Source organism: Ciconia boyciana, chromosome 10, assembly GCF_034638445.1.
Source record: "Ciconia boyciana chromosome 10, ASM3463844v1, whole genome shotgun sequence".
Lineage (NCBI taxonomy): Eukaryota > Metazoa > Chordata > Aves > Ciconiiformes > Ciconiidae > Ciconia > Ciconia boyciana.
This window is the reverse complement of record NC_132943.1, coordinates 35,141,924-35,168,945: the sequence shown is the minus strand read 5'-3', so window position 1 is coordinate 35,168,945 and position 27,022 is coordinate 35,141,924. Positions and strand designations below refer to the sequence as shown.

The 27,022-nt window shown below is 43.3% G+C and overlaps 1 protein-coding gene and 1 long non-coding RNA gene across 2 annotated transcripts; one reads left to right on the top strand and one right to left on the bottom strand.

Moving 5' to 3' along the window:
* Positions 1 to 20,573, top strand: LOC140657535 (uncharacterized). Its single transcript, XR_012044379.1, has 4 exons — positions 1 to 131; positions 1,011 to 1,111; positions 3,930 to 4,085; positions 20,443 to 20,573. It is a non-coding gene; the product is annotated as an uncharacterized lncRNA (long non-coding RNA).
* On the bottom strand, positions 16,220 to 26,582 carry CAVIN2 (caveolae associated protein 2). The gene is made up of 2 exons (XM_072874714.1): positions 26,150 to 26,582; positions 16,220 to 18,828 (listed from the first exon to the last, which is right to left on the bottom strand). Exons 1-2 carry the CDS (start codon positions 26,540 to 26,542, stop codon positions 18,034 to 18,036), a joined length of 1,188 nt encoding a protein of 395 aa, XP_072730815.1. The 5' UTR covers positions 26,543 to 26,582; the 3' UTR covers positions 16,220 to 18,033.
* Between the last annotated feature and the right edge of the window lie 440 nt (positions 26,583 to 27,022).

Genomic DNA, 27,022 nt, shown 5'->3' with positions numbered 1-27,022 from the left:
CAGGTCCAAAAAATTGCTGTCCTGAGGCATTAGCAGCCTGGGCTGTCCCAGGGGCGCAGCGCTGACCTGCCCTTAGCTGCGGTGAAACCTGCGTTTTTCTCGAAGCGTTGCCAACCCATGGTCCCTGTCGGGTAAGCGACCTTGACGATCTGTAACGGTAGAGGAAGGGGAAATCCTGTGAACTGAGCCCCACCTATAAGCAGAAAAGAAAATGCAGGGGGTGAACTTCAGTGCGTCCTTGGATTTTGCCTGTGCTACACAGCATCCCACATAAATTAGTGGTGAATCATAACACGGTGACAAATTCCAGTCCCTGCGACTGCCCCTCTTCCCTTACTTATCTGCTGGCTGCCGCCTTGCTTCGTGCTAAGCAGGTCACCAGACCATAATAGTTCAGTGGGTTTTGCATAGGCAACTTGAAAGTACAGACTGGGGAAGGAAAAAAAGAATAGTGCTAATTATTAAAAGCATGGCATAACTCTAGTGCTGTAATAAGAAAAGATTTCATACCATGAACGTTAGCCGCCACTAACAGGAAGCATCACGTATAAATAATGTTCCCATCTGGTTAAATATTTGCCACTGAAAGGTAATTCCCAACTACATGCTTTTTCTTGAAGCAGATGCTGTTTCCCACTTTGGCCCGATGCTTCGCTGCGCAGGCATGCGGTCCGTTGATAGTACGTAGTGAGGCATGTTAAGCATTTTGCACCATATTCTTATCTTAATTGATATTCATAACCCTCCAACTCTTTCATGGGGAGGGAGGGGAGAAGGCAGAGCTATGAATTAAAAGCACCTGCATGTATCAGGAATACAAAGAATGTTGATTTTGAATAGTTTCATCTTGCAAGGTATAATATAAGCTAAGCTGGAGAGTAATGCTAGTTGTTTCATCTCCTGAGGCACATGACTCACCTTTGTGCTATCAGAGGGCAGATTTTCAGTTGAATTGAAGTGCAATAGTGGAACTAGCAATAATAATAATTCTTACTTTTGTATTGTTTCAGTAAGTGGTGTTAAGGACCTGTTCCTTGGTTCCCTCTCCTGTACTTTCAGGGCGAGTTAGATGGATCTGACATTCACAGCTTGTTAATCACCAGAACCCCAGGTAAAAATAACTGGATACTTTAAGTGCTGTAAGACTTTCTGCTGACACTTAATAACACCCTGGATGTTTTTCTTAGCTCTTGTACTGTGTGTGCATTGTAGTAGTTTCATCATTGCAGCATAAACGTGTCTTCAGCCACATTGAGATGGAGCAGGAAATAGGGTGGATGTTTGAAGCTGCAACAACGGCTCTGCAAGTTCTTGTTACGTTTGGCAATTTTGTTCCAACCCATTCTATTTGGCTTATTGTGAGTGGGGAAAAATACAGTCCTTGAAAGTGCAGTATTTCAAGCCTCACAAAAAGGAGCTGTAAGGAGCATTATGGACCTTAGTGCATCATACCACTCTTTTGCAGGGAAGGACAAATGACATGTAAATTTTGTTTACTCTTAGATTCTGTTCCTGTTTTGACATCAGGGACACGGTTGCATTCACCTGATGTTTTCAATTTTGAGTCACTGTTCTCATAGCAAAAAGAAAGATGTGTTTTGGAAATGGTGAATCTCAGATGGTAGGATTGTTATAGATCAAAGGACTACAATGGTGAAGAAGAGGAAGATGGTCTTTAAGTTTTTTTATTTACATATCCATTTTGACACTAAAATCAGAAACTGCATAGTCTGATTTCTGCCATGTATATTCAGGGTACTCTTGTCTCTATAACAAAGCTAAGATAAAATAGCTAGGCTCTGTGGCCAGCCTTCTGGGGAGCAGCTAAGAAATCTCAATGGCTGTTATGTTATAAGATTCTTCAATATTAGTTGGTGTTACAGGGCATTGGTTGTCAGGTGATATTCTCACTGCTATAGATGCGATAAGCCTCTGCCAGAATTTGGCTGGCATGCAGCTGCAGGGACCCAGCTCAAATTGAGAGGGATTGCTAGTTAAAAGGTGGTTGAAGTTCCCACCTGGAAATTCTGGAAGATTAAACCAAACTACCTGGTGCCTAATAAGCTAATTTTCCTCCTTTGCAAACACGAATCAATTGGTTTAACAAGCAATACTTTATTAAAGGGAATTAAGTTCCCCTAGCTGGTACTGCTTTCATCTGCTGACATGATCCCAGAGAGCAGGTGCTTGGCTTTAGTTTTCCCATAGATGTAGTATTTTTGCTTGCCCACAGAGTACCCATAAATGCTGATCTTCATCTAGTGGGAGATCCTGCCACTTCACGTGCTCACCAATGTGGGCACGGGCTGCCTGATCAGAGCCCTGTGTTTCTGAGTTGGGGAAATTAATGATCTCATGACCTTTTTTGGGTCTCTCTACTAGGGACCACTTCCATATTGCATAGCTTCATTTACACAAAGTGTTTGGCCAGTATCCCTGATGAGAGCTGACTTCTAACTGGAAAGCATTGGAAAATACTGCAGGCCTTGTCCGTGCATTGTTTATTGCATTCCTCAGATTGATACTGCATGACATAAATTCGTTCCTGGATATGCAAACTGGTGTAGTTGTACTTGTTTTAGTTCAAGGGAATGCATATATTGGAGGGAAAGATTTACACGACAGGCATGTCTTTGAATCACAGAGCACTTCCATATTAATAGTTCTAGGTTTTAATATTGCTGTGACAGTGTGCTGAAAAACAGATATATACATCCTCACAAACACCGATACATGAAAATTTCCCCCTAAGCTGAGGGAAGAGGCTAATTTATTTTTGCTCTACGTTCATGCCTTTCAGCATCATGAGCGGCAGCGCTAGCCACAACTGATGTCACAAAGTCCATGGCTAACAAGCAGGAAAGAAAATCAGTGTTTTCACAGCCTTGTAATGCCCTATTTATTTATGTAATAGATTGAATGTCATGTAAAGTTTGAAACTGCACTTAGCTTTTCTCAGCTCCCTTGATCTGTCTCACAGCTGTGGTAGATGGTTCTCTCCGCTGCTGTTGCTGCCTCTCTAATCTGCGCTTTGATTTTGTAGGCATTTCTTATCTGCTGGTTGTGGTCTGTTTGACACGTCCAGCTATGAAAGGAAAAACAGACTGTTGAGAACTCATGTGATAATACTTCTGCCCCAGTATAAAGGAACTTTATGTTCCTTGGAACCTTGCCATATGTGTGCAAAACTGCATGTCTTAAAAAATTCTTATAAGCACCGAGTTATTAAATACCAGTGTTACCCTAATGTATTTTGCACTTGATTTTCAGTGGGTATGAGCTGATGTATCTCTGGTATTGGTGGAGCTGTATGTGTTTTCAGAGAAAACCTCATTGCTGTGTAGTTCCTGGAGCTTGCAATGACCTGGTTTTACTAAACCTGCTCGTGATGATTAATATTTTTGCCTGTATGTCTGTATCGTGAGGGCTGAGCCCAGGTTCCCTAAGGCTCAGGCTGTCCCTGGAGACAAAACCCTAGAGTCAGAAGCTGCATTGGACGACGTGGGATTCAGATGCCTGAGCACAGCCAGCAACTTACCGCACTGCTGAGGTTGCCGCTGCCTACCTGCAGGCAGTATACAGGCTGCCCCTGTGGCTGAATTGGGGTGGGTTACAGGGTGTGCCGTGCCGTGGGTAGTCTAAAGTTCGCAGCACCATAGCTGTTGGTGCTGTTCATCCTGAGCAATAATGCTGGTTGTGTGACATGGCCCTGGCGCTTGGAGCTACGTGTAACTGCATGGGAAGCTCATCTGTTGTGAGGCACAGTCTCTCCCTGTCCACAGCAGCCCTCCATCTTCAGTGCAGAATCTGCTTTATCTAGGCTTGTGCAGTTTTTTAGTATGTAAGTTTATTTTTTTGTGCATGCAAATTATAATTACTTTGATGTTCATAAGCAGGTTTAAAACTTGGCTTCTTTGGTTTGCTTCTAGCTCCATTTGGGAAGCCAACTACCAAAGCCCGCTCTGGCTACCATTTTGTCTTCTGACCTGAAAAAGCTGGTGCAAGAGAAAACAAGCTGTTTTGCCTCCTGCTTTCCTGTGGTCTCAATGACAGAAACCTGCTCCTTCAGTGGCATAAGGCTACGGGTAAGTGTTTTGCTGGAGCTGTGATATACGTAACCAGCTGTTCATCTTCTCTAAGCGGGGAAGAAAATCACCCAGAGGAGCAATGTCTCTCCCTGAGGCAGCAGCTGACGTGGATTTATAAGGCTGTAGCAGACATAATCAACCTATTTAGTTTTCCCAAAGCAGGAAGCGAAGCTCTCCTGTGGGAACAGACCTTCTTTACCCTTAAGCAAAATAAATCTTGCTTCCTGGGTGATTCTACTAGATGGGAGCCAAAAGCTGGGTGTTGTGTTGCTTTGGCTGCAGGAAGCTTATTTACCTGCTTGTGGAACAAGATCTGCTGAGGATGCTCAGGGCTTTATTTCACCCGGCAGGTATCACAGTCTATCCTAAACCTTTGGAAATAGCTTTCTAATGGATACTTGCCTGCCTGAGGAAAAGACAGTACTCATCCTTTCTTTCTCGCTACCTTAGGCTCTAAGCTAGCACTAGTTTTTCTGAAATAGAGTGCTGCTTTTCCCTGAGAGGTGACCCTCATCAGCAATGACCCATTTCAGCAATGCTCTCTGCATAGACGGTAGTGTTCAGGTACAACCAGTGCTGTTGAACCTGGGGGCTGGTTAGAGAGCACGCTAAATCTATAGCAAATAGTGCACAAGTGAGCTGTGCTGTTCCCGATTCTGGCGTTTTCTCGTTTGAATTGTTTGGAGAGCAGGGCAGGCTGAGCAGCGAGGGCCAGGGGTGAACCAGGTCGCAGAAAAGCGTGTGTGCGTAGCAGTGGCCCTTGAGAGGGAAATCTTCTCCTTCACGTCTCACGAGACTCAGGAACACAGGAACTATTCTGAGAGAAATGCCGTCTGCGCCTCTGACTGGATGCTCGCTTATCGCTGTGAGGCAAGTGCCTGGATGCAATCCTCTCGGGGGGAAACCTGTTGTTGTTTCCACTATTTACTCTTTATTGTGGTAGTATCTGAGAGCCACAGTCACGGTTCAGAACCCCCTTGTGCAAGGAATTGATTATGAGTGGGACTGGTATGAAAGGGGACGGTTCCTCAGGGATGGGCTGAAATTTGGTATTTTTTCTCAAGTTTTATGGAAAAATACATTAGCTTCTAAATGAGTGACAAAGCTGTTGGTATTTATGGCCAACATGAGTGATATAACTCCTTTCAGCGTTTTACTTCCAGGATGTGATCAGCAGAAGGCTGAGTCCTGGGAAGAGGAGCTTGTAAGCCGAGCTCCAAAAGTGTTACTACATTCAGGCAGCACATTTCAGTGGCAAATTCTGGTATTTTTACCCTATGTCTGTGGTTTCAGAAAATATTGAGGTAAAACACAGGTTTGAGAAGATGTGGAAGTCATCTTCAAGGCACAAAATATTCACTATCTGTGGGAAGATATAGTAAGAGTGCGTTTAAACATTTGCATGGTGCAGGGTAAGGAAGTTGGTAAATGCCTGTGGAAACTTTCATTGTTTTCTGTTATGTGACCTTTTCTTACCCCTTTTTTTGTATTTTATTTTGTTGGTGTTTTTGTTTTTTTTTTTTTTTTTTTTTAATCAGAAGCAGCTCCTTGGGAGTTACTGTAGATCTACTTCAAAATCTCTTTGTAAAGCACTGGGATTTTTTGCTTGTCTAATTCATGCCGAGAAGCAGTGTAGTCCACAGGAAGCACCATTAATTTCAAGGAACCATTCAGCTTTAGTAAGGCTGATTAGTTGAGAGTATTAGCTGAGAGTTTTTGCAATACTGAAAGTGTCAAGCTGTTACCAAATTTTACATTGGTTTTACCGATTGTCACGTTTTTTGACAAGTGTTTTAATTGTTGACTGGAAGAGGAAATGAGTATTCGTGTACCTTCTATTTTAGAGAGAGGAGTAATTCATTATCTCATGGATAGAAAACAATTAAAGCGTTGTTTCTTTCATCACTGCATGATAATGGAGTAACAAAATGGTGTCTCAGACCCGAAGTTCTTACCGGAGCTCTCAGGAGTGAGAGGAGTACTGCGTGCAGCTGAGCTGGCATAAGAAATATCTCATTTGTCATGTGCTAGGGGGTGATTGAAATCTCCCTGTAAGCTACTCTATTAGATATGCTTATGCACTACTGAAAAAAATGCAGGCTGTAGAAGAAAATACCACTGCAAGCAAAGCCTGAATATAGTAATACTTTAACTTGTAGACAGTGCTCCACTTATCTGGCTGAGAGCCAGCTTTTTTATGATACAGGCATCAGCGTTTGTTTAATGTGTCCCTTATCAAATCCAAAAGCTAATATTTGAGTTAGTCCTCCGTGAAGATAAACAGGAACTGTTTGAGTGAGAATTAAGATATTGTGTATCATACTCCTCAGAACAGTATCTAGGTACTTTACCTTGAATCCAAAGAAATGTCTTGCAGATATGTATTCAATCGTGTTCAGAGAAAGTTCTCTTAAAAGCTAGTTTATGTAGTGAAAGTATTTGGGGAAGTTATAGCAAAGAGGGGGATCTTGGTTTTAATCAAATGCAAAGCATGCTGGAGTTGATTTGAATCCATCAATTGGCTCTCAGGTCAGGCTTTTAGTCCTGAAGGTAGTAAAGAGGCTCTTTTGAAGAAGCTCAAATAGGGCTTCTGTATTCCTGCAAACAAGAATTCTGCAATCCCAGTCTAGCTGTGGAAGGGAGCCTGGTCTACAATCATCTTTTCTGCTACACAGCATGGATAGAGCTCACACAGCTCCATTGGCTTCAGTGCATTCATTCCAAAACTGCATCCATGTATAGAAGAGTAGAATTAAGCTCCCCATACTTATCTCTCACTCAGTTTAACCATTAATAATTTTGTGTCTGAAAATGGCACTTTTGAGTACCTTATGTAAAATTCAGTCAGATTTGAAGGCAAGCAGCAACATAAAGCAACTCTTACTATATGGTTGGGATAAATGTAAATAAATGGATGGTGCAACAAATGATTCCAGGATGCCGCTGCTGATGGATGTCAGGACCCCACCTCCCCCATAACCACCACCACCACAAAAAAAAAAAGAGCATAGTTAGGTGGCTGCAAAGTTTAACATGGGTTAGTAGAAGCCTGGTGAAAAACAATCTGATAATGCAAATCATGGTGGTAAAGGCAGTGAAATATGCATGGAACATAAGCAAGAAACTTAGAAGGCAGCAGCCACAGCAATGCAACTTGGGAAAGGAACAACAACAGATGATCACTGTACTAAATCCAGTTAAGAATGAAACTATAACACATATTAAATGTAGCAGGCTTTTCCTCACCAGGCAGTATTCATGTAGCATTCAAAGCCGAACATGAAAATCTGAAAATATCACGATGTTATGTAAAGAGGATTATTGCACAAAAGAAATTTCTGGTAGTCAGGAAAAAAGAACCATTTCTGACTAAGGGCAAGCTTTAACTATTGATATAAGAACAATAACAACTGTTAATGCTGATAGTCACGAACATTGACGTCTTCAGGTTCTTGCCAGGCTCACCACATGCTTTGTCAAGTTAAATGCTGGGAGGAAGCAATGTCGCTGGAACTTGCTGGAATGCATTAGGTGGAGAAGAGGAAACCCTATTTCCTGACAATTTTTTCAGCTAATGCTTTTTTGCGGTATTTGGCCAGCTGCACTGTTGAGTGAAAACAATATTTGGAGAAAGATGGCAGAACTCACTGGATAATATATAATCTTAAAGACTAAAATGTCTCCACCACAGTGGGGATATGGAAGTAGGCTAAAGCCTCATCCTTATCTACACCGAGTAATTATTCTGTGTAAGCTGCTTGAATTCCGTGGATGTCAGGAATGTCTGAAGAGCATCTTGCCACTTTTTCTACCTCAAGTCCCTGCGGTCATCTGGACAGTGGAGCCATGGCAGGAGAACTGCTGCTGGTGACAAATCTGACTGTGAGCTTTGCCCAGGGCCCCAGTGGATGGGCCCCCGTATCATGGTGGGGCAGGCACATGCCTTGCTGCTGAGTCCACAGGCAGTATTTCATGCTACTTTCCCCAAAGAATTTAGACCAGAAGAAAACCACTGCAGTTTAGCTGATCCATTCTTTACTCTCATATTGGAGCCCTGTACAAAGAAAATGAGAGCAGTCACCAAGCGCTGTATTGTGTGATGATTAAGATTTATAGAGCCAAAATACTCCTTCAGATATCTCCAGTAGGATGGCATCAAAGAGGAATTTTTGCCATGCTTTCTGCTCTAACAAGCAAATCAGATGAGTTCTGAGTAGACAATTTTTTCTCCAACTTCAGTACTTACTACAAGTAAAACATTTACCAGATATATATATACTTTTTAAAAATTATAGTCTGAAGATTTATTTTGTTCTATTACTTGGGGTAGGTTAGGCATTAACGGAGCAACAGTGGAGTAATACCCCCTGCAACTGCATTGCTCATGCAGGCAAAACTCTCAGGCTGCATTGCCTAACAGTATTGTACAGGCAGGGATGATCTCACCCTGTCTGTGTTTTGAGCTGACCAGGCATCATATGGATGCAGTTAGTGCAGTGCCCCGTTTGAGCTAACAAGAGACGTGGCATATTAGCTTGGGGCAGTGTCTGACATTTAACATGTCTTCCAGTTGGCTTGAAACATGGGCAGAGCGAGCTTGCATCTGTTTCAGTGTGAACATTGCCTCTGTCTGAAAAATATTGTGCAAAACTGTGTGTGAAAGACTTGCAAAGTGATTTTTGTGAAATCCTTATAAAGTGAAACACTCTCTGTAATATGAAATTACTCCTGTTCAGGCTGCAGCTTGAGTAACTCTCATATATGATTGAGAACCACCCATTCAAGTTCTCTTGTCCCTAATTTTCTCTAAACACATTTGGATTTTGTTAGTCTTCCACTGCTGGCATAGATTTTGACTACTGTCACATCGTGCAAAAGAGGACTGCCTGAATTTGTTTAGTTTTTCAGGATGGATGCTGAATACCTTGATAGCGTAGGCACTATAAGAAATGTCAGGAGGAAAACTTTTGAGGAACTTTGTCTTTATTAGTTTATAGAATGAGTTATAGGTGTGCATATGTCTTCAAAATTAATGGGACTTGGATGCCAACTATTTTTTTTAGGATTTAGCACATTAATCCTTGTACTAAATAGTAAGGATGGATATACAAGTGTGCATATAGAGATACATATGTCACACGTGCATATATGTGCATGCATATATATGTCCACATGTATGAGATACATATATGTCACTGTAGAGTTGTGTGGCAAAGAAGCGATACAACTCCTGAGTTTCCACTGTCATTTTCATCTCTCAATACATCTCCCCCTTCCTCTCTTCTGTAGAAGGAGACCTTCTTTTCAAGCAGTGAAATTTGACAGCAGCAGACAAGTAGGCAAGGAGACATTTCCCTTTTGGAGAGTCCTAATCCAGCTTTTCCTTCCATTGGCTCCAAAGCTCTTCATAATTTTGTTCCTATGTTTCCCTCTTCTGCGTAGAAAATGATCCAAGTATGGCAGATATGAAAAACCCTGTATCCATTAACCTGCATCCTGTGAGACGTTAACAAGAATTCATAGTAGAGCCTTTCATTTTATGAGAGAGTTATATAGCGAACCGGAGAGCTTCCGGAAAAGTACAAGAAAATGCCAGGATACAACCTAGGAGATGTTAGAAGTGCAGCAGGAGAAAGCTGCTCCTAATCTGAGGGGCGCGTGGTAAGACTGGGACTCGGGCAGGTTCGTGCCGGCGTCAGAGCAGAACCTGGCCTCTGCTGTGCAAAGTGGCAGAAAGGCACCACTAAAAAAAGAAACTGAGGAAAGCCAGAAAGAACAAGCTGTTTCTCAGCAGATATGTGAGAATGGAGCAACTCCCACGGGAGGCCAAGCACGAAGAAGTGGCCCAGCCAGCATGGCTGCCTCGTATCTTAATATAGCAGACTTCTTGGCAAAGCAAGGGTGTGAGGCCCGATGGAGGAGGAGAGCTGGGCTTACTTTCCCAAAAACCTGTTTGCAATAGCAAAGAAATCCCGCTGGCTCCGTTCCAGCAAACCATTAAGATTCAGTGATCTGGCAGTGAAATCCAGCTGCTGGAGGTGCATTCCTCAGTGCTTCTAGCAGATCCTGCCTGCCCCTTGTCCACTGGTGGTCCGTACTCAGTGGGGGGTTAGCTAAATGTCTGGACAAGAGGAGACCCCATTCTGCTGTTAGCAGTGTCTGTCCTCTTCCTCCTTAATCCCCCTCCCTCTAAGCCTTTTGGGAAACAAATACGCATGGCAAATGTGTGGTGTTGCGTGAGCATACACTGACGAGCAGGATTCAGTCCAGAATTATTTTCCTCGTAAGCACTGCAGACCTGGGAAGGGGCTGTTTCCAGCATGGGCTTCTGCAGGCTCAGGCTGAGCTGGTTTGATGTGTGTGAATAAGGTGTTGCTTTTGCCTATTCCTGACTAATTTTGCTCCCTCAAAACAAAGAAAGAAATCCAAGCAAATCAAAATAATTCAAGCAAAACAAAAAGCATTAACAACATTGCACAATAAAAATCACTTCTAGACCTAAATCCTGAATCCTCTGCAGTACAGATTGGCAGGCAGGGAGATGATAAAATAAATATTGTGCTCTTTCCTCAGTGTTGCTGTCTCTTACATGGCAGCTATCCCACAGTCTTTTCTGATTCCCTACTCTCATTTCCATCCTTTTGAACCCTAGACCTTATTGATTCTTGTTTTTCTTTGTTTTCCCTGTTTTTTTGGTGCCTCTTGGTTCTGTCCCATCCTTTGCCTTGAGGTCTTCACCTCTGTTCTGGGCATTCTGCTGGTGTTTCTTTCTCAGTCGCCTTTCAGCTCCTTCCTCCCCATTCCCCACCCTTCCCACCAACTCCTTCCCTCACACGCTCCCTCTCTCGTGTACATCCCGCCATTCCATTTCTTACCCACATTTTCCTATTTGTTTTCTCTTCCCACACACTTCTCCCTGTCTTAATTCCTCCCTCCACTCCCAGCTGAATGTCAGCTATTGTATCATTAAGAAGTAATGGGAACTGATTAAAAAAACCAATCTGATGGATTTGTTTTTAGGATTGGATTTATATTGTTTTTAGGATTGGATTTATAGGATCCTGTCAGTCTATTCCCTTTTTAGTGAAAGAATTTAAAACAATCCCAAAACCCATAAAAACTTTTCTGGGTTCTCACCTTATTTGAAACTGGATGTCATGTAAATTATATATATGATGTCATACATAGTATTTTAGAGCTACTGCATAATGTGATCTTCTTTTAATTGAGATCTCCATGCTGTTAAACCTAAACCAGAACTGCATACTTCCATGTACTGCAGGCTTATCTTTTATTTGAAGAGGTATGCAGTGGCATGCAGAGGATGCAGCCATTCTTCTAAAGAGCTTACGCCTGGACATGCAAACAGGAAACCACTTCTTTTCAAATGTATGTAGGACCTATTTACACAGGTCTTACATGACATATCACCTCTTAATGTTTTCAGTCATAATCTGCTCACTGAGTTTCAATCTCGAGCAATCATCAACAGTAAAATGGTAAACTTTGGAGGAAAATGAAGGCTATTTAAAAGAAGTCACAGTGGATATAGCTTTCACTGTGATACTGTGGAAGTGGCAATTGACTCTGCAAATGGAGACAACTTCTGTGTGTTCCTAATTTGTTTACTGCTAGTCAGACGTTCTCACTGTCCCTTTTTCCATGTCTCTCACAGCGCTGTGTTGAGTTGTAATGATTCAGGGACCAGGCGGCTGGTTAATGCAGCTCATGTTGCCACCCTCACGGGGCTCATTTGCCTACAGGCATGTCAGAAGGAACAAGTAATATAAGGGCATATATAACTGTAGTTGGCAGTGTACTGAAAAGATGCTGAAGCTCGCTTTAAATGAATAGCGTAGGACATCAGGAGCTAAGTAGTTGAGAAATAAGATAAATTTGCTTGAATGGAGCGTTGTGTTTCTGTAGTTAGGCTGTGCCTGGTACTTGATCTAAATGAGGTATGTGTACATGGTGTGCAGTGTAGACATCCCCTGTGTGCTATTTGTTCCTGGCACTGTCTTGCACATTTTCAGTATCCAGCACAGTTCACATCACCTGCACTTCTACACAGCTTAAGCCTGATGGGAGGGAGTAAAGGAGACAAAGCCAGACACTCCTCGCTGGAGTTAATGGCATAGGGTGTTACAATGACCTGTGTTTAGGAATTTGAAGGTTTGGGGTTTTTTTCCCCAAACCTGTAGGGAGGAGTACATAAGTCTGTAGAGTGATTGATAACTACGTTAGTTGGTGTTCTAGTCTTTAGCTGTGTGCCTGCACAAGCCTGAGCCTGTGCGTACTGCTTCATGCTGGCAAGGCGAGAGCAAACCACGTATCCTTTGTGTTGGTGCAATCTGGGTTTGGTTTAGCTGTTGGGGATCACATTGCAGAGCAGTGAGAGACGCAAGCTTGTTCTGTCTCTCCATTTTGGATTATGACTGTTGACTGAATGTGGGTGTCCTTGGTTTTGCTAATCATTTTTCCTAATTCTGCTCCTGCAACAGACATTATTTTCGAGCGCTTCGCACCAGCACGCAGCAGGCTATTTTGTAAGGGAAACGCAGGAGACAGCCACACACAAAAAAAAAGTCTTACAATCTCTTGTGATGATCTGGTGTGATCATCTGTCGAGATATTCCAAGGAGCTGTATGGGTAAGTTGTTCCAAGGCCAGGCTTTCACTGAAGGGAGTAAAGAGAATCATGATTATTACTGAATTTGGGCTGTATATTGCAGCTGTGTTCTGTGGGAGAGGAAATACTGGAGAGTTTAAAGCTATTGACTGGCAGAGGAGCAATGCTAGTTTGCAACCTTGCCACCACCCAGTATAATACAGTTTCTAGTTTGGATCAGTTCCAGCTGTCAGACCCCAATTTACTAACCATGTTGGGAAGGACACAAGTTTCCTTTTAGAAGGTCAGTAGCATTTAAGGTTATTGAAAGCAAGGAAACCTGTTCCACCTTTATAAGGAAAACACTGCTGTGGAGTTTTTAGGAGCCACATGGTTATAATGAATAACGAATGTATGGTACTTTGTGTAGTGTTAACTCAGCCTGAGAAAGAGAAAATAATGGAAGTCTCTTCTTTCTGCCTGTGTGTTCAAACGAAGGAAAATCAAAGCTGTTATACCAGAGCTATATATCAGCTAATATATTTTAGGAACTGTGGAATGATCATAATTACAAAAAAGTCCTCCAGAGAGAAATTATGACTCATAGTTTATGTTCTCTTTAGTGTTGCTATGGAAAAAGAGGTTAGTGCCAATGGTCATACAGCAATATTAATCTCTGATCTGAAAGAAAAATAAATAACAATCTCTAGCTTAACCCAAAGCAGATTTATTCTCAGTTACTGCAGCACACTCCATTAAAGGGGATAACCATGTAAGAAAAATTAAAGATGACATTGATTATCAGTTCTCAACATGCAGTTAGAGAGAGTTCCTTATTTGAATTAGTGTGCACTTCAGACTCCCGCAAACGACTCGGTGGAGTGAGAGGAAGGGAAAAAAGGCATTTTGATCAAAAGGAGGGCAGGAAAGATCAGCCACCACTGACAGCTGCAAGTACGCTGATTAAAATTTCTTTATGCATGCAGTTAGACTCAGCCTGGGGTTGATGCTGGTTCAAATGCAGATCCTGAAACAAAACCCTGGCAATGGGCAGTTTAAAGTGGTGGAAAGTGGCTATCAGCCTTTTTCCATTTATTTGGGAAAGCGAGGGCCGTGAGTCAGAGAGCGGCAGATATTTACGTGCTGAGTCAGCACCCTTCGGGCTGCTCTGGCAGTTGTTTCCTGCCAGTTGTTTAGTTGCCTAGGCAAAACCCCAACCCGGACTGGGGCCAAACAGCTGTGTGCTTGCTTTGCGCTGGTGGTGAATCTTTCTCTTTGCATGCAGGAAAACTACCTGACACCTTCTTCTTGACACCCAGAGTGAGTGTGTGTCTTAGCGGGTCACAGTAAAATTTTTCTACCTGCAAACTTGACACTGTTTTCAGGAGCTGGAGCTACACTTGCTCCATTGTATGCGGCTCCCGACAGCAAAGACCTTGCAGTCAGAACTTAGCTTGAAATTTTGCTCACAATGCACCCTGCAAAGCAGGCTATAGCCTTCCTTTCTGCCACACAGTTGTATCTGCTGTGCTGATGGCAGTAAAACTTTTTATTCTGTTGATGAGCTAAGCAGATTGGGTTGGGGAGATACACAGATCTCATGTCCTGCATCTATGGGCACAGCTTTTACTGCTGGTCACAGGAATTGTATGTGTGGCCCAAAAACATTGTATGGCTCAGGGAGTCCTTTGAGCCAGCTGAAGGCTTTTCACTGACTCTCAGGGTTGGACTGGTCCCTTGGTAAACAGTTTGCCCTCTAACAAATTGCCATTACTTCCCTAATTCTTCTGAGTTTACCTCTTTTTTAAGTGTGTGGCTATCAGTCATCAGTCACGTAACTGGCATTACAGCCTATAACAACAATTGGCTTTCATTGCATCAGCGTAAAGGGCATAAAGGTATATTTTACCTTCTGATCTTTTTCTTCTTCCCTTTCTTCTGTCTCTTTAATCATCAAACATGCTTCAGTCAGGCCCCTATGAGGGTTTTCACTGCACTCTCTTACTTGACCGTGAAATGGTCCAGAAAGCCCGTATCTGTGTCTTATGCCAGAGGAGCTGGCTCATGGATTAGCACGTGGGGGTCAACAGGATGCTCTTTCCCCTTTCCCCTAAAAGGGGACAGAAATGTCAGCTGGTTTTCTGGCATTGAAAATGGAAGTATCAGCAGCCACTGAGTGCTGCTAGTTTAAATATTTATACCATAAGGACTTTATCACACCCTCTTTCTTTGTGCAAAGCTCCTGCTGATTTCACTGGAGGTTAAACTCTGAATCCGTGCAGCAGCTAACAGGTCAGGTCTTCCAAGGAATAATGGTACGAGTGGAGCTCACAGGCAGGTGCTGTACCCATGTTATCGTGTCAAGAAGCATAAACAAGCAGTTTTTTTAAAAAAGTAATTATGTAGACAAACCTGTCAGCACAGGCATGGAATACCCGTGCATATGCTTGACATCTGCCAGCCTGACAAGATCCAGGCACATGCTTCAGATACTTGAAAGAATACAGTGCTGCTGGTGCTGCAGTCTGTCTCCTCCCTGAAACACTAAGTTTTGCAGATTAATATTTTTAGTCAGGACTCAAGAATGGAAGGAGACGGAAAGAAACAGCTTGGGGGACATCTCGGGATCCTGAGCTTGCTTTGTCCTCTGGTTTATAAGCTAGCACAAAAACACATTTTCGCAAATTGCGTAAACATTGTTCTCTCTTGCAAAACATGCTTTCTTATGTTTGTTAGGATTACAGGCCCGCTTGTCCTTGTAAATGTGTGATTGTGATGGTGAAAATGTTTCATTCTAGTCCTGCAACTGATGGCTGTGTGTGTAGTGTGCATCCTGAAGTGGGTATTTGAATTAATTCTCACAGATGCTCGGTATCTGCATTTCCGATGGTTTTACTGGATAGCATTGTAATGCTCTTAAAACACTGTGCATGGGATTCGTTTCAGCATCTCTCAAACTGGATAAAGCGTGGCCAGGGGTATTGTTTGAATTAAAGCTTAGCAGGACAAACAAACCAGGCATATCTGAAAGCGAAACGTAAACATGATGCTGGGGTTCCTGGTTAGCGCTTGGTGGCTGCAGGAAGTTGACAGCTGTTACATAAAGGTTAAACGTGCATTCTTTGGTCTGTCAGTAAAATTAAGCCTCCTAAAGACTATGTGGCACTCTAGAAGACATGAATTTATCTGTGTGCATAAACAGAATATACACGTCTATATAAATATGCTTTCAGGACTATTTAAAGTATTAGAAGTATGCTGCAGTCCAATAAAAAATGGAGATGGAGCTAGCAGATTTTGGCAAGTGCCTGACCACATTCAGATGTGCTAGAGATCTGATGAGTGTCTGGAAAGCAAATTCTGAGCACTGGTGTTTGCATTGCTAAATAACAGCAGAGGATGAGAAAGAAAATGGTATAGGTACAATGGGGATATGAACTGAAGTAATAAATGCTTGACCTTTAAATTTCATCTTTGCCAACTTCTCAGACTGCTTCTCCCAAAGACTGACATGACTCTGCTTTATGTTATGCTTTTATTTGCCATATTTGTAGTTAGTTACAAGTAAAAATGATTGAAATCCATTGTAGTTAATACAAAATAAAAATATAGCTACATGGGTTATGCCATGATTTTTCTTACAAACAGTATCTCCTATATGATACCATACACTTAAGAGCTTAAGTCTTAATAGTACTTGCCTACACTAAGCTCTTACTGACTAACTTCCAGTGTGATTTACTGGTTACAGATATTAACCCTGTGGAGTAATATCTGTTAATCATTTCATACTGGTATTTTTGCTGTAGTTTTTATTTCCCCTGTAATTTGTGATTCTAAATACAAGTTGAAGGAAGCAACCTTTTAGTGCAATGTTAAGTATCAGTAGAATTTTTTTTATATATATATATAAAAAAAAAAATAACCCACTGCATAAACAAACAAGGATGTAAGGTAACTGTTGTGGGTATTGTGCTTCCCTTTCCTCCCCTCCCCCTTACCTTTGTTAAGTGACAGGAATGAACATTCATGGTGAACAAACTACCCTGTAAGCTCTCATTTTCACTGAATTTTGAAAAATTACAGGCTTGTAGAGTTTTGAGAGCAGGTAGGTGGCTTTGATGAAAGTTATTAGCAGAGAATCAAATCCTGTGGCTTTGCAGACTCATCCTTACATAAACTCATCCCTGCCATGAAGTTCAATCCATAGCACATTGTTCCCTTTAGACATGCCTAAAAGAGTATTTCACCTTTTTGAAAAAATTGTCCTTACATCCCTGTAATTATCTAACTCTTCTGTGTAGATATAGCTCTATATATGAAATAATTTGTAAAAAGATAAATTATGCTATTTTCAAAATACTCTGAGATACAAAGTTGTGCAGGTGCAAGTTTGATAGTATATTGCTATAAAGACTAAAAATTAATTAATTAGTGTTATCTGAGTATATGTTCTTTAAGCTGGGAGTATGGATTTAATATTGTGGGGTTTTATTTTTGCTTTTTTTACATTTCATAGCATTTCATACTTTCTTCAGGCTATCTCCATGTTTCTATCAAATTCCCTTTTTTTTTTTTTTTTGCAATTTCTGATCCCTTAAAGGTACAGTAGCTGATCACACATTCATGCTTGTCACTAATGTATTTCCATAACTCTGGTAGACTGAAAAACATCTTTTCATTTCCACCTAGACACAGTCATTTCTTCTAAGTGAGTAGCAAGAGGCTTCTGGCAAAAATCTTTCCCCCACTGAAATTGATGGACCCAACTTTTCAGCTTCGCCCTTTAAGTACTCCGCTCTTCTAGGCTTACAGTGTTGTGGAGCAAAGCCCCAAACAAACTACGTGTATGCACAGTTACTGAGGCTGTTAGTATTCACGGAGCACAGCACGGAAACCAAAATCAAATGTTCTCATTGGTATTTCTACATTTACATACAAAACTATTTCACAGTGCTGTGAAATACTGACAAAGAAGAAAACGGAACAGTAGTGTTTGGTTTTTGACTAGTCTCCACGCATTCCTCTGACCTAACTACAAGAAAGCCAGCTGACCGGCTTGCTTCTACTAGACATACTCTTTTCCTGCTAGTCTCTTACGCCAGCTGACGGCATCTCTAACTTAGTAAACACTAGTGACTCGGCCTAAAACGGAGCATGTTGCAGCCTGTGTCATTGACCTTGTTCGCTCTGCATTCCAACACGATGCAATAAATTACCACTGCAGAGAAAAGGATGGAAGAAACTGAATCACTGCTACCGCCTGTATAGCAGAAACCAGTTACTCGCCTAAGTAAAACCGTGCGTATCTGGAAGGCGAAGGAAGGCTCGGGTTGATTACGCTGTTTGGTCTATCTGCAGGACAGCTGCTTGGGTTGTTTCTTCGTCAGATTGTTCCGTTTCCGCACTGACTGGGTTGTTTCTTTCATCATACAGTTTCTGGCTAGAAACTTCTAGAGGCATTCCATACTCTTCATCATCTTCAACAATGGACAGCTCGATGTTGTTGTTCATCATGGCGCTCCCTTCCATTCTGGCTTCCTTCTCCAGAGAATCGGCTACTGCTTTGCCCTCCTCGGTCAGCGAGGTGGTAGGTGTCATATCTGAGTGCATGTCGGCGAATGACGTTTCGTCCTCATTCTCAGCTTGGTTGTTGCTTGTAGTTTCTGTTGGTCTATCCTCAGCTTCAGCAGGGCTTTCTCCTTCACGGGCTTTCTTCACGTTGAAGGTGAGGGGAGATACTTTGAAAGCCGAACTCTTTGAAGAGGAGGATTTCTGGTGATGTGCAGTAAGTGATTTCTTGATCTTTTCTCTCCGTTCAGGTGAGACAATCTTTGTGCTGATCTTGTTCATCTTCTTCTCGATGTTTTGGCGGGAAAATGCTTTCTTGAGGCTGTCTACCTTCTTGAGGCTGGATCTTTTAATTTTCTCAGCTCTTGATTCTTCTGTTTTCTCCTCTGCACTGTCGTCCACATCATCTTCCTCATGAAACATTTCATCATCTGAACACAACTCCACTGTGTGCAAGGTTTCTTCCAGTGTTTTGTTCTCGTCCACAGGCTCCTCTTTTCCTTCTGTAATGCTGGGAATAGGCTCTTTTGCAAAAACACTGGCAGGGATCTCATTTTCCTCCTGAAAGAATTGACAATATTTGAGTTTCATAGTTCACAGGACACAAATTTAATAAACAAAGCACAACCCTGAACAATTACTTTTTTTTTCCCCCCACAATGAGATGAAGGATGCTGAACATTTCTTGTTGTTTCAGTATATTTAACCAGTAACAAGCCACTCAAAGCCCACTGAACCATTATCTGGTACAGTTTAAGACTAATGAGCTGTCAGCTGTAAGATTTCTCTTTCAGAGTGACTTGGAATGTATACAGAATGGAAATCCCATTCTTTGTAATTTAAATTAGATACTTTTATTAAAGAGTTTAGCTGTAAAGTTGTACACCTGTCCCTGGGGAGAAGGGATGGTATGGTGGCTAAGGAGGTCATACTACAGACTCCTGCATAGACCTACAGAAGTCACATAACCCCCCGAGCTTTCAGTTTCTCTAGCCAAAGATTGGGAATATCTCTGCAGAGACGTTGGGTGCATCTGAGAGGTACCTTAGATGGCAAATGCAGGTAGCGCTCCCACTGTATTTCAGAGAAATGTATGTTGCTTTTAAAACTGGTTTGTTGGTACTGAGAAGCCATGCAGTCTATGGTGTCTAGTGTATGTACTATTTCCCATCTGTTTACAGCACAGAAAAAAAAATTGGTAAATTTGGTTGGTAAATTGGTAAATATTAAAAATATGGACAGGGCAACTCCTTGAGAAATAATTTTAAAAAAGTTTATGGCATACAAAAATAAACAGACATTATACCACATAGAAAACACTAGTAGTCACTTCTAGCTAAGAGGAAAATGATTGCTTTTTAGAAAAAAAAACCAAGAAAGGGCATGGAAAGAAAGAAGGTATCTGAAAACTAAACAGGCTGAACAAGGGCAGAAAAGCTGCAACTCATAACCAAGGACCTCTGAGACTACCGAGCACAGCAGCTCTGCAACACCGAGCAGTTCAGAGGCAGCACAATGAACACTCTGTTCTGTGGTAAGTTTTGCAGGCGTCCACCCATGCGAAGAAAACTAGGCTCCTCGCACACTCCCTTTTCTTTTCAGAATTGTTACACCTTAGATCTGCATATTGTCTATTTGTTACCTTTTTTATCACCTTCAGAGTGCATGCAATATCACCTAGTGTTATAGATGGGAAGGATTTTTTTTAATCCCCCCCTCCCTTTTCTTTAGATACGAAAAGCAGTAAGTGCTGAGTGAAATGGTTGTAATAGTCTCAGATCTGTCCCTAGTGGGCCTGAGTGTACAGTTAAGGGGAAAAAAGGTCACATACACTTCGAAGTTCATGCTCATTATTTCAGGACTGAGCATACAGTTGTGATCACTGGAGAGAATAGTGTCTCCAGTTAAATTTGCTGTCAAGACTGTATAAGGATGTCTTTATGAATATAACACAGTACTTTGTACGTGGTTGTTTTTAAAAACAAAATACTCCCGACTACCTTGTAGCATTTCTGGAACTCAAGAATATGCACATGGACAGGCAGAATTGGTTTATACTGTATATGCACAGTATATAATGATATATACTGTGATTCAAGTGTGTTGATGAATATCCCTTGAGGATTCAAAAAATAGATGGCTATTTGACAGTTCGTATGTGCTTTGCTTCTACAGTTGCTGCACACCTTCCTGGACCAGCGGCCTCAGTCAGATACACTGGCACCGACGAAGCTTTCCAAGCCCTTTGCCTGCAGTGGACCATCTAATAAAACCAGTGCTCTTCTATCGACATGAGAACTCAGTATAAAGCATAATTTACATGTCTTGTGCATTTGTTCCAAACCTAGGTAATCACATACAGTTTTAAGCATCTCAACATTCAGGTGTAAGTGCCTGAATGGCATAGAAAACTCTGATTTTAATGAGTAAAGATGGGTTATAACTTTTAAAGTATTTAGTCTAGGAAAGTGGTGTCGTATGAGATTGATCACAGTGCAGTCTGAGCCAGAGATGGACCTGTGTGGCTCATCTCAAGGTCAGTTTAGCTCTGTGTCCACGGTATTCACGTTAAAATGAAGTACTGCATGCAGTCTCTAGAAGAATATGGACATAGATTTTATTTCAATTTTTATCAAATTAGTGACTGAGTAGAAGGGAGACTGTCAAACTATCCATATTTATAAAGAAAAAAAGCAAACAAAAATATACTACGTAATAATGAGCTAATGATTCAATTAAAAGCAGAGCCTAGGTGGTCTTTGGCTATCAGACAGTACTGGCCTTCAAGAAATCACCTCTCTGTCCAAGCTTCCTGGATGGCCCTGGAAAACATCAGCCTCTGGGCATCTATTACTCTGCTTGTAAAATGGGAATGACATGCTTTCCTGTCTCACATTTCTAAAAGACCTTAGGATCACAGGAACTATTAAAATGCAAATGAAAATAAATTAAGTAAAATGCTTTGGAAATACAAAGGTGGTATCGTAGGAATGCTCTGTGGTGGAACAGATGTTTCTGTTTCAAATACAGTTACTGATAACATGTTGTAAGTGGGCTATTGGTAACTTTTTGGTCTAACAAGTTTATACGACACCTATATTTTGTTTTGATACATTTTTCAAGCAGTCTAGTATTTAATTTAGGAAGACTAGAACAATACACTGAAAAATGCCAACTGTTACAAACTGCATGACTATTTTCCATGCCAAAAAAGTAGAACTTTGATCTTTTCTTCTTAATCTAATCTAAAATTCTGAGAAAGCAATACATCTTTTTATTTTCCACATCCGAGTTCAAAAACAGCACTTGCATTTTCTCAGATGAGCTTGACTGTAGGTAGCTAGCTCCTATGAATTTTGTTTTTCCATGTAGAAGCCGAATAGACTTGTGCAAGTTCTCAGTGTAAAACAACTCTTACTAATACTAGGAATACTTGCAAAGTCAAAATCAGTGCCTTCCCTGTGGCTTTGATCAGCCATTCTTGGGAACTTTCTGTAGGTCATATTCTCAACCCTATCTTTTACCAGAAAGGAAGATAAGATCCATAACGGCATACTACAAAACTGGACGGCCTGAGTGAACAGGTAGTTAATTTACTCAGGACTGTTGAATCTCTGATGCCGCATAAGGGAAATCAGGGTGCTTTGGCTTGGATTTTTGTTAGATTTGTGGTAAGAGGCCTTCAAGAAGGGGAGATGGCATTTTCCCATGTTTACAGCAGTCCAGGCTGCTCTGTACTTTGTAGATGCTGTTATATGCCTAAATGATTACTGGTCTAAAAGTTGTTTTGCTACACAAAAGAGGTCAAAAGATGACAAATCCGTCTAAAAACAGCTATAGCTCCACCTACTTTACTTCAGACAAATAAGTGCTCTTCAGACCTGCATGTCACCACGGGGAGGGAGGAGGACAGGGGGAGCAGGGTGGGACCGCAGGCAAGAAGGAAGAAATTGCCGGCCGCCCGTTTGCACGTCCTGTGCAGGCTGGGGCACTGTGGGTTTGGTCGCGCTGTCCCCCTGACCTCCCACAGCACGATCAAGTCCTAAGAGCCATGTGAGATATTTTTGTCATTCTCTGAATAAGAGTATTCTCCCTGCGAGGCTCCAGTGGGAAATTTAGTAGTTAGATAATAGCATTATGGGTTTGTAATTCCTGTGTTTCCCTCACTTGTTCATTTTTGTGTTTGAAGTTGCTTTTTCAAAAGATTATTACAGTGACCCAAACAACAAGATACAACCAAATGGCTAATTGCCTGTGCCCTCCTCTTGCTTCATTTGAGGATGAGGCATTTACCAAGAGCAGAGTCTGAAAGGGGCTTGAATATCAGTGTGCTTGACCCCAAGCTGTAGTTTTGGCTTATTTTATCTGTCCTATTCACTAGTAAACATGACATTTAATTGAAAAATTAAACATGAGCCTTTTTTATCTTGCATTTTGCTTCTGCAGCTAAAATAGCAAACAAAAACCCCACCAAACCAGAACCAAAAAGCTGGTCATGTGGCAGGAACAAAATAGAGGGGAACAATGCCAAAGCTTAACGAGGATTTTTAAAACAGTCACTTCAGTGTTTTGCTAAATTGCTGTGTCACTTGTGGCATTTGTAGTAACTTTTGCATCCCCAAATGCTGGGAATGGAGCTTCATTAAAATATGTCACCAATTAAAGAAATATATGCAAACTAGGAACAATGCAGACAGTCTAGGGAGAGAAAACTAAGAGCATTTTAATGGAAAATATGTAAATAGCTGAACTTTTCTAAACGCAGTTCATTCTCAGCATGTATGCCGAGGGAAAGCTGATGCTAGTGAGTGGCAGCACGGTTTCATAAAATGCAGAGCTGGAGCTCAGTCATGTGTTTTGGCTACGCTCAGTGCTCCCACCAAGTACCAGGGAGTTTGAGGTATAGGCTGAATGCAGAAATGAATCACAAATGTGTATTTTTGTTTTCATACCGAGCTGTCTTCCTAAGCTGGAAAAGCGGGTCCTAATGAGAAACACGCTGTGTGACGTTTGGGATTGGTTTTTTTCAGTGGAAAAGAATCATCCCCAACTGAAGAGAAGTCTCATATATCCAGATTTCCCTTTTGTTTTTTACAGAAGTCTGGCGTCAATATGGCTTCATTGCTGCGAGTTCTCCTTCCTGCAATTGTTTTTCCATGGATTCCTGCTCGGGGCAGTAAGGAAGCCCAGCCAGCCTTCTGCTCTTTTCCCTCTGTACAATTATCCTAGCAAGGCGGTGGCCCTGCTGACTACCAGGTCGTCCCACCTCCGCCTCGCAAGGAGACCCTGCAGGGAGATTTCGAGGAGGTGGGCACGCAGGTAAGGAGGTGCCTGCCCAGGCCAGCAGCAGGCATATGGGCACAGCCTCATGAGCACCCGCTATCCCTCCTGGTGCGGCCGCTTCCCCAGTGGAAAATCCCAGCTCCTCCCAGGCTCTGCCAGAGAAAGCCCCAGGCGCTGCCCGCCCCGGCCACCCTCCCACGCCCCGGGGAGCTCTGCCGGCCGCCCTGGTTTTCCAGACAGCCACGCTGCCTTTTAGTAACAGGCCAGTGCCAGGAGCAATTCCCAGTTGACAGCTGGATTTTTTTTTACTGAATTTAACGGCAGTTTCTTTTCTAAGGCTTGTGTTCCTGATCTGCATTGGCTTGGGATCGGTTAAGTCTGTCTCCCCCCTGCCATGGCATCATATTTTCCAGTGAGAGATGGGAACACAGTCAACTAAATCCTTGTAAGAGCAATGAAGAACAGACCTCCTGTCTAAAGGTACCACCCCAGTGATGGGCGGTGGAGAAGTAGTGGATTTTCTTTAGCTGTTGTTCTGGGACACGGACCTGTGTTGTTTGGTTTGGGTTTGTGCACTGTAGGACCCAGTATTAAGGAAAGGCTCGGAAGTTTAAATAGGCCTTAGCTTTGCAATACTATTTAGTGTTGGGAAACAAGCCAAGCCAGCCCTCCCCTGTTGGGATGCTGCCTTACCCTTCAAACCCTTCAAACCTTACCCTTCAAACCGAGTCTTGGCGAGTTTTATGAGTAGTTTCACCCACTGCCTGCAAATCACTGCCACTAGGCAGCAGTAATGGGGATCCTTAGCTAAGGCAACCATAACTGCCCCCACAGACCTGTGTTTTTGTCTTTCCTCTACACACTGTCATCTTAAAATGCTAAAATTTGGGTTCTCTGGAGGAAGATGCTGTAGTTGCCATAGCAAGGCCTTAATTCTCATGCTCGCAGGTAGCAGAAATGCCACAAAATTACCTTCCCACAGGCCAAGCTGGTGCACCCTCCCCACGGCAAACGTTCAAGGTCTAGGTCTGAACCTGGAGGCGGGAGCCAGTCGTTGGCTAACACGGCCTAGGAGATGGCAATGTTTTGACTTACAGTAATGGATCTTAAATTACTTGGAGAAGTCCAGAGAACATGTGTCTTTTAATTTACCCAGTCCCTGGAATAATTTCCACATTCCTTCTAGGGTGGAAACCACCATGCTCGGTACATGCCGCAGCTCCTCCTCTTCTGGCTTGACAAGCCCGGACGGTAATTTGGGAGAACAATAAGCAGGGAGGTGGGGGCTTCCTTTCTGGGGGAAACGGCTGTGCACTAACCAGGCCTGCCAGCTTTGAAAATCAAGTTCTGCTCTGTTGTTTTGGATTTGTTTAAATAGAGAAAACCCCAGCAACCCAAGGAGTGGAGTTAGCTACTGACGGATGTAACATGCAGCTGACAAGCCTAGCCTGAGGAGCTGGTGGTGTGTCCGACCTGTGGCTGCTCCAGCCCCGTGCTCGCTCTCCTTCCTTCCCCCAGTGCGTTGTGGAGGTCTGTCTTTTTTTTTTTTAAAGATGTAAAAGTCACATCCTGTGTTTAGTTAAAGCTCACGTTGTGTTCTGTCCAGACCATTGCTTAAAAAGGGGAAAATATGCAAACTGCTGCTATCACTGGATGGAGTCCCAGGAAGCTGAGTTTTTAGCTGAATTTTTAGCTCATCCCTGAATGGGCCAGAACAGCCTGAGAAGCAAAATGGGGCATGAGGCTGAGCGTGACGGAGCTGCAGCCCTGCCCCTCTCCTGCTTCGGAGCGCAGACGCAAGGGCGGTTTTTAGGGGCACTGCTAAGAGTGAGCAAAATGGGCTCTTTTCTCAAGTTTGCTAGGAGTTCGCTAAAATAAAGGGCCCTTTCTTCAAGTTTGCTTAAAAAGAAAAAAATACCCCACACAACAACACAACTCTTTCCCCACGTATGCTAAGAGTTAGTAAAAGGTGGCTCTTTCCCCAAGTTTACTAAGAGCTAGAAAAACAGGGTCTCTCTCCTCAGGTTTGCTAGGGGTTAGTAAAAGACAGCTCTTCCTCCAAGTTTACTAAGAGTAAAAGAGGGCTCCTTCCCCACAGTTAGCAAAAAAAGGGTTCTCTCCCTATGTTTGCCAAGAGTTAGCAAAAAAATAAAGGGCATATTCCCCAAGTTTGCCAAGAGTTAGCAAAAAAGACAGCTCTTTCCCTGGGTTTGCTAGGAGTTAGTGAAACAGGCTCTTTCCCCAAGTTTGCCAAGGGTAAAAGCGGGCGTTTCTCCTGAAGTTGCTGAGGATGAGAGCGAGCTCTTTCCCCAAGTTCGCCAAGAGTTAGCAAAAAAGACTGCTCCTTCCCCAAGTTTGCCAAGAGTTAGCAAAAAAGACTGCTCTTTCCCCAAGTTTGCTGAGATCAAGAGAAAGCTTTTATCCCACCTCTGCTAAGTTAGCAAAAAGACAGCCTTTTCTCCAAGTTTGCCAAGAGTTAGTAGTAAGTCAGCTCTTTCCCCCGTTTTGCTAGGAGTTAGCGGACACGGCCTCATCCCCCGAGTCCGGGGGGCAGGTGCGGGGGGCAGGGGGTGCTGGGGGTGGCCGCAGGGCCTCTCACCTGGAAGATGAGCACCTTGAAGCGGTCCCGCCGCAGCAGCTGTGCGTGATGCTGTTCCAGGCGTCGCACCTGGTCGCATTGCCTCTCCAGCCGCTCCCGCACGGCGCGGGTGTGGGCGCACACCTTCCGCGACTTCTCCAGCAGCTTCTCCACCGCCTCCCCCGTCGCCCCGTGGCTGCGGCACAATTTCCCCAGGTCTCCCTGAATACCCCGCACCGCCCCTTCTAAACCCCGCTGCCTCTGCTCCATCTGGCGCTGTTGCCCTTCCACCGCTTCCAGCATCGAGACCAGTTTCTCCAGTAAGGCCAGGACGGTCAGGGCGTTCACCTGCCCCCCGACCGCCTCCGACGGCGGTAGCGGAGGTACCGCGCTGCCTCCCGCCGCCTCCCCCATGGCGGCGCCGGGATGGGTCGGCGGATGCCGGCGCCGCTCTTAAGGGCTGAGCCTTCCTCCTCCCCCGGGGAGGTTTCGGGCAGAGCCCGGCCCCGGGCCCGGCCCGCCCCGGGCGGCCGGAGGCCGCCCGGGCGGCCGGGGCCCGTGGCCGGGCCCCCGGTGCCTGCCCCCATCCCATCTCCCCCCCCCTTTTGGGGTGTCTTCTCGCCCCACGCTTCGCCAAAATGCAGCAGTCGCCTCCTCGCAAGCATCAGTAGATGGCAGGAGATACCGCGGAATGCGGTCGGGGGTGGGAGGGGAAAAGAAGAGCGGCTGCTGGAGAAGGGGTTGGGGAAAGGGGGGTGGTGATGGGCCGGGAGAGTTTGTGGGTGTGGGTTGGAGTTGAAGCCTGTCGTTTGGTTGGAGGAGTTAAAGTAATAATAACACACACCCCCCCCCAATTATTACTATAATCAATATAACAACAACAATAATAATATA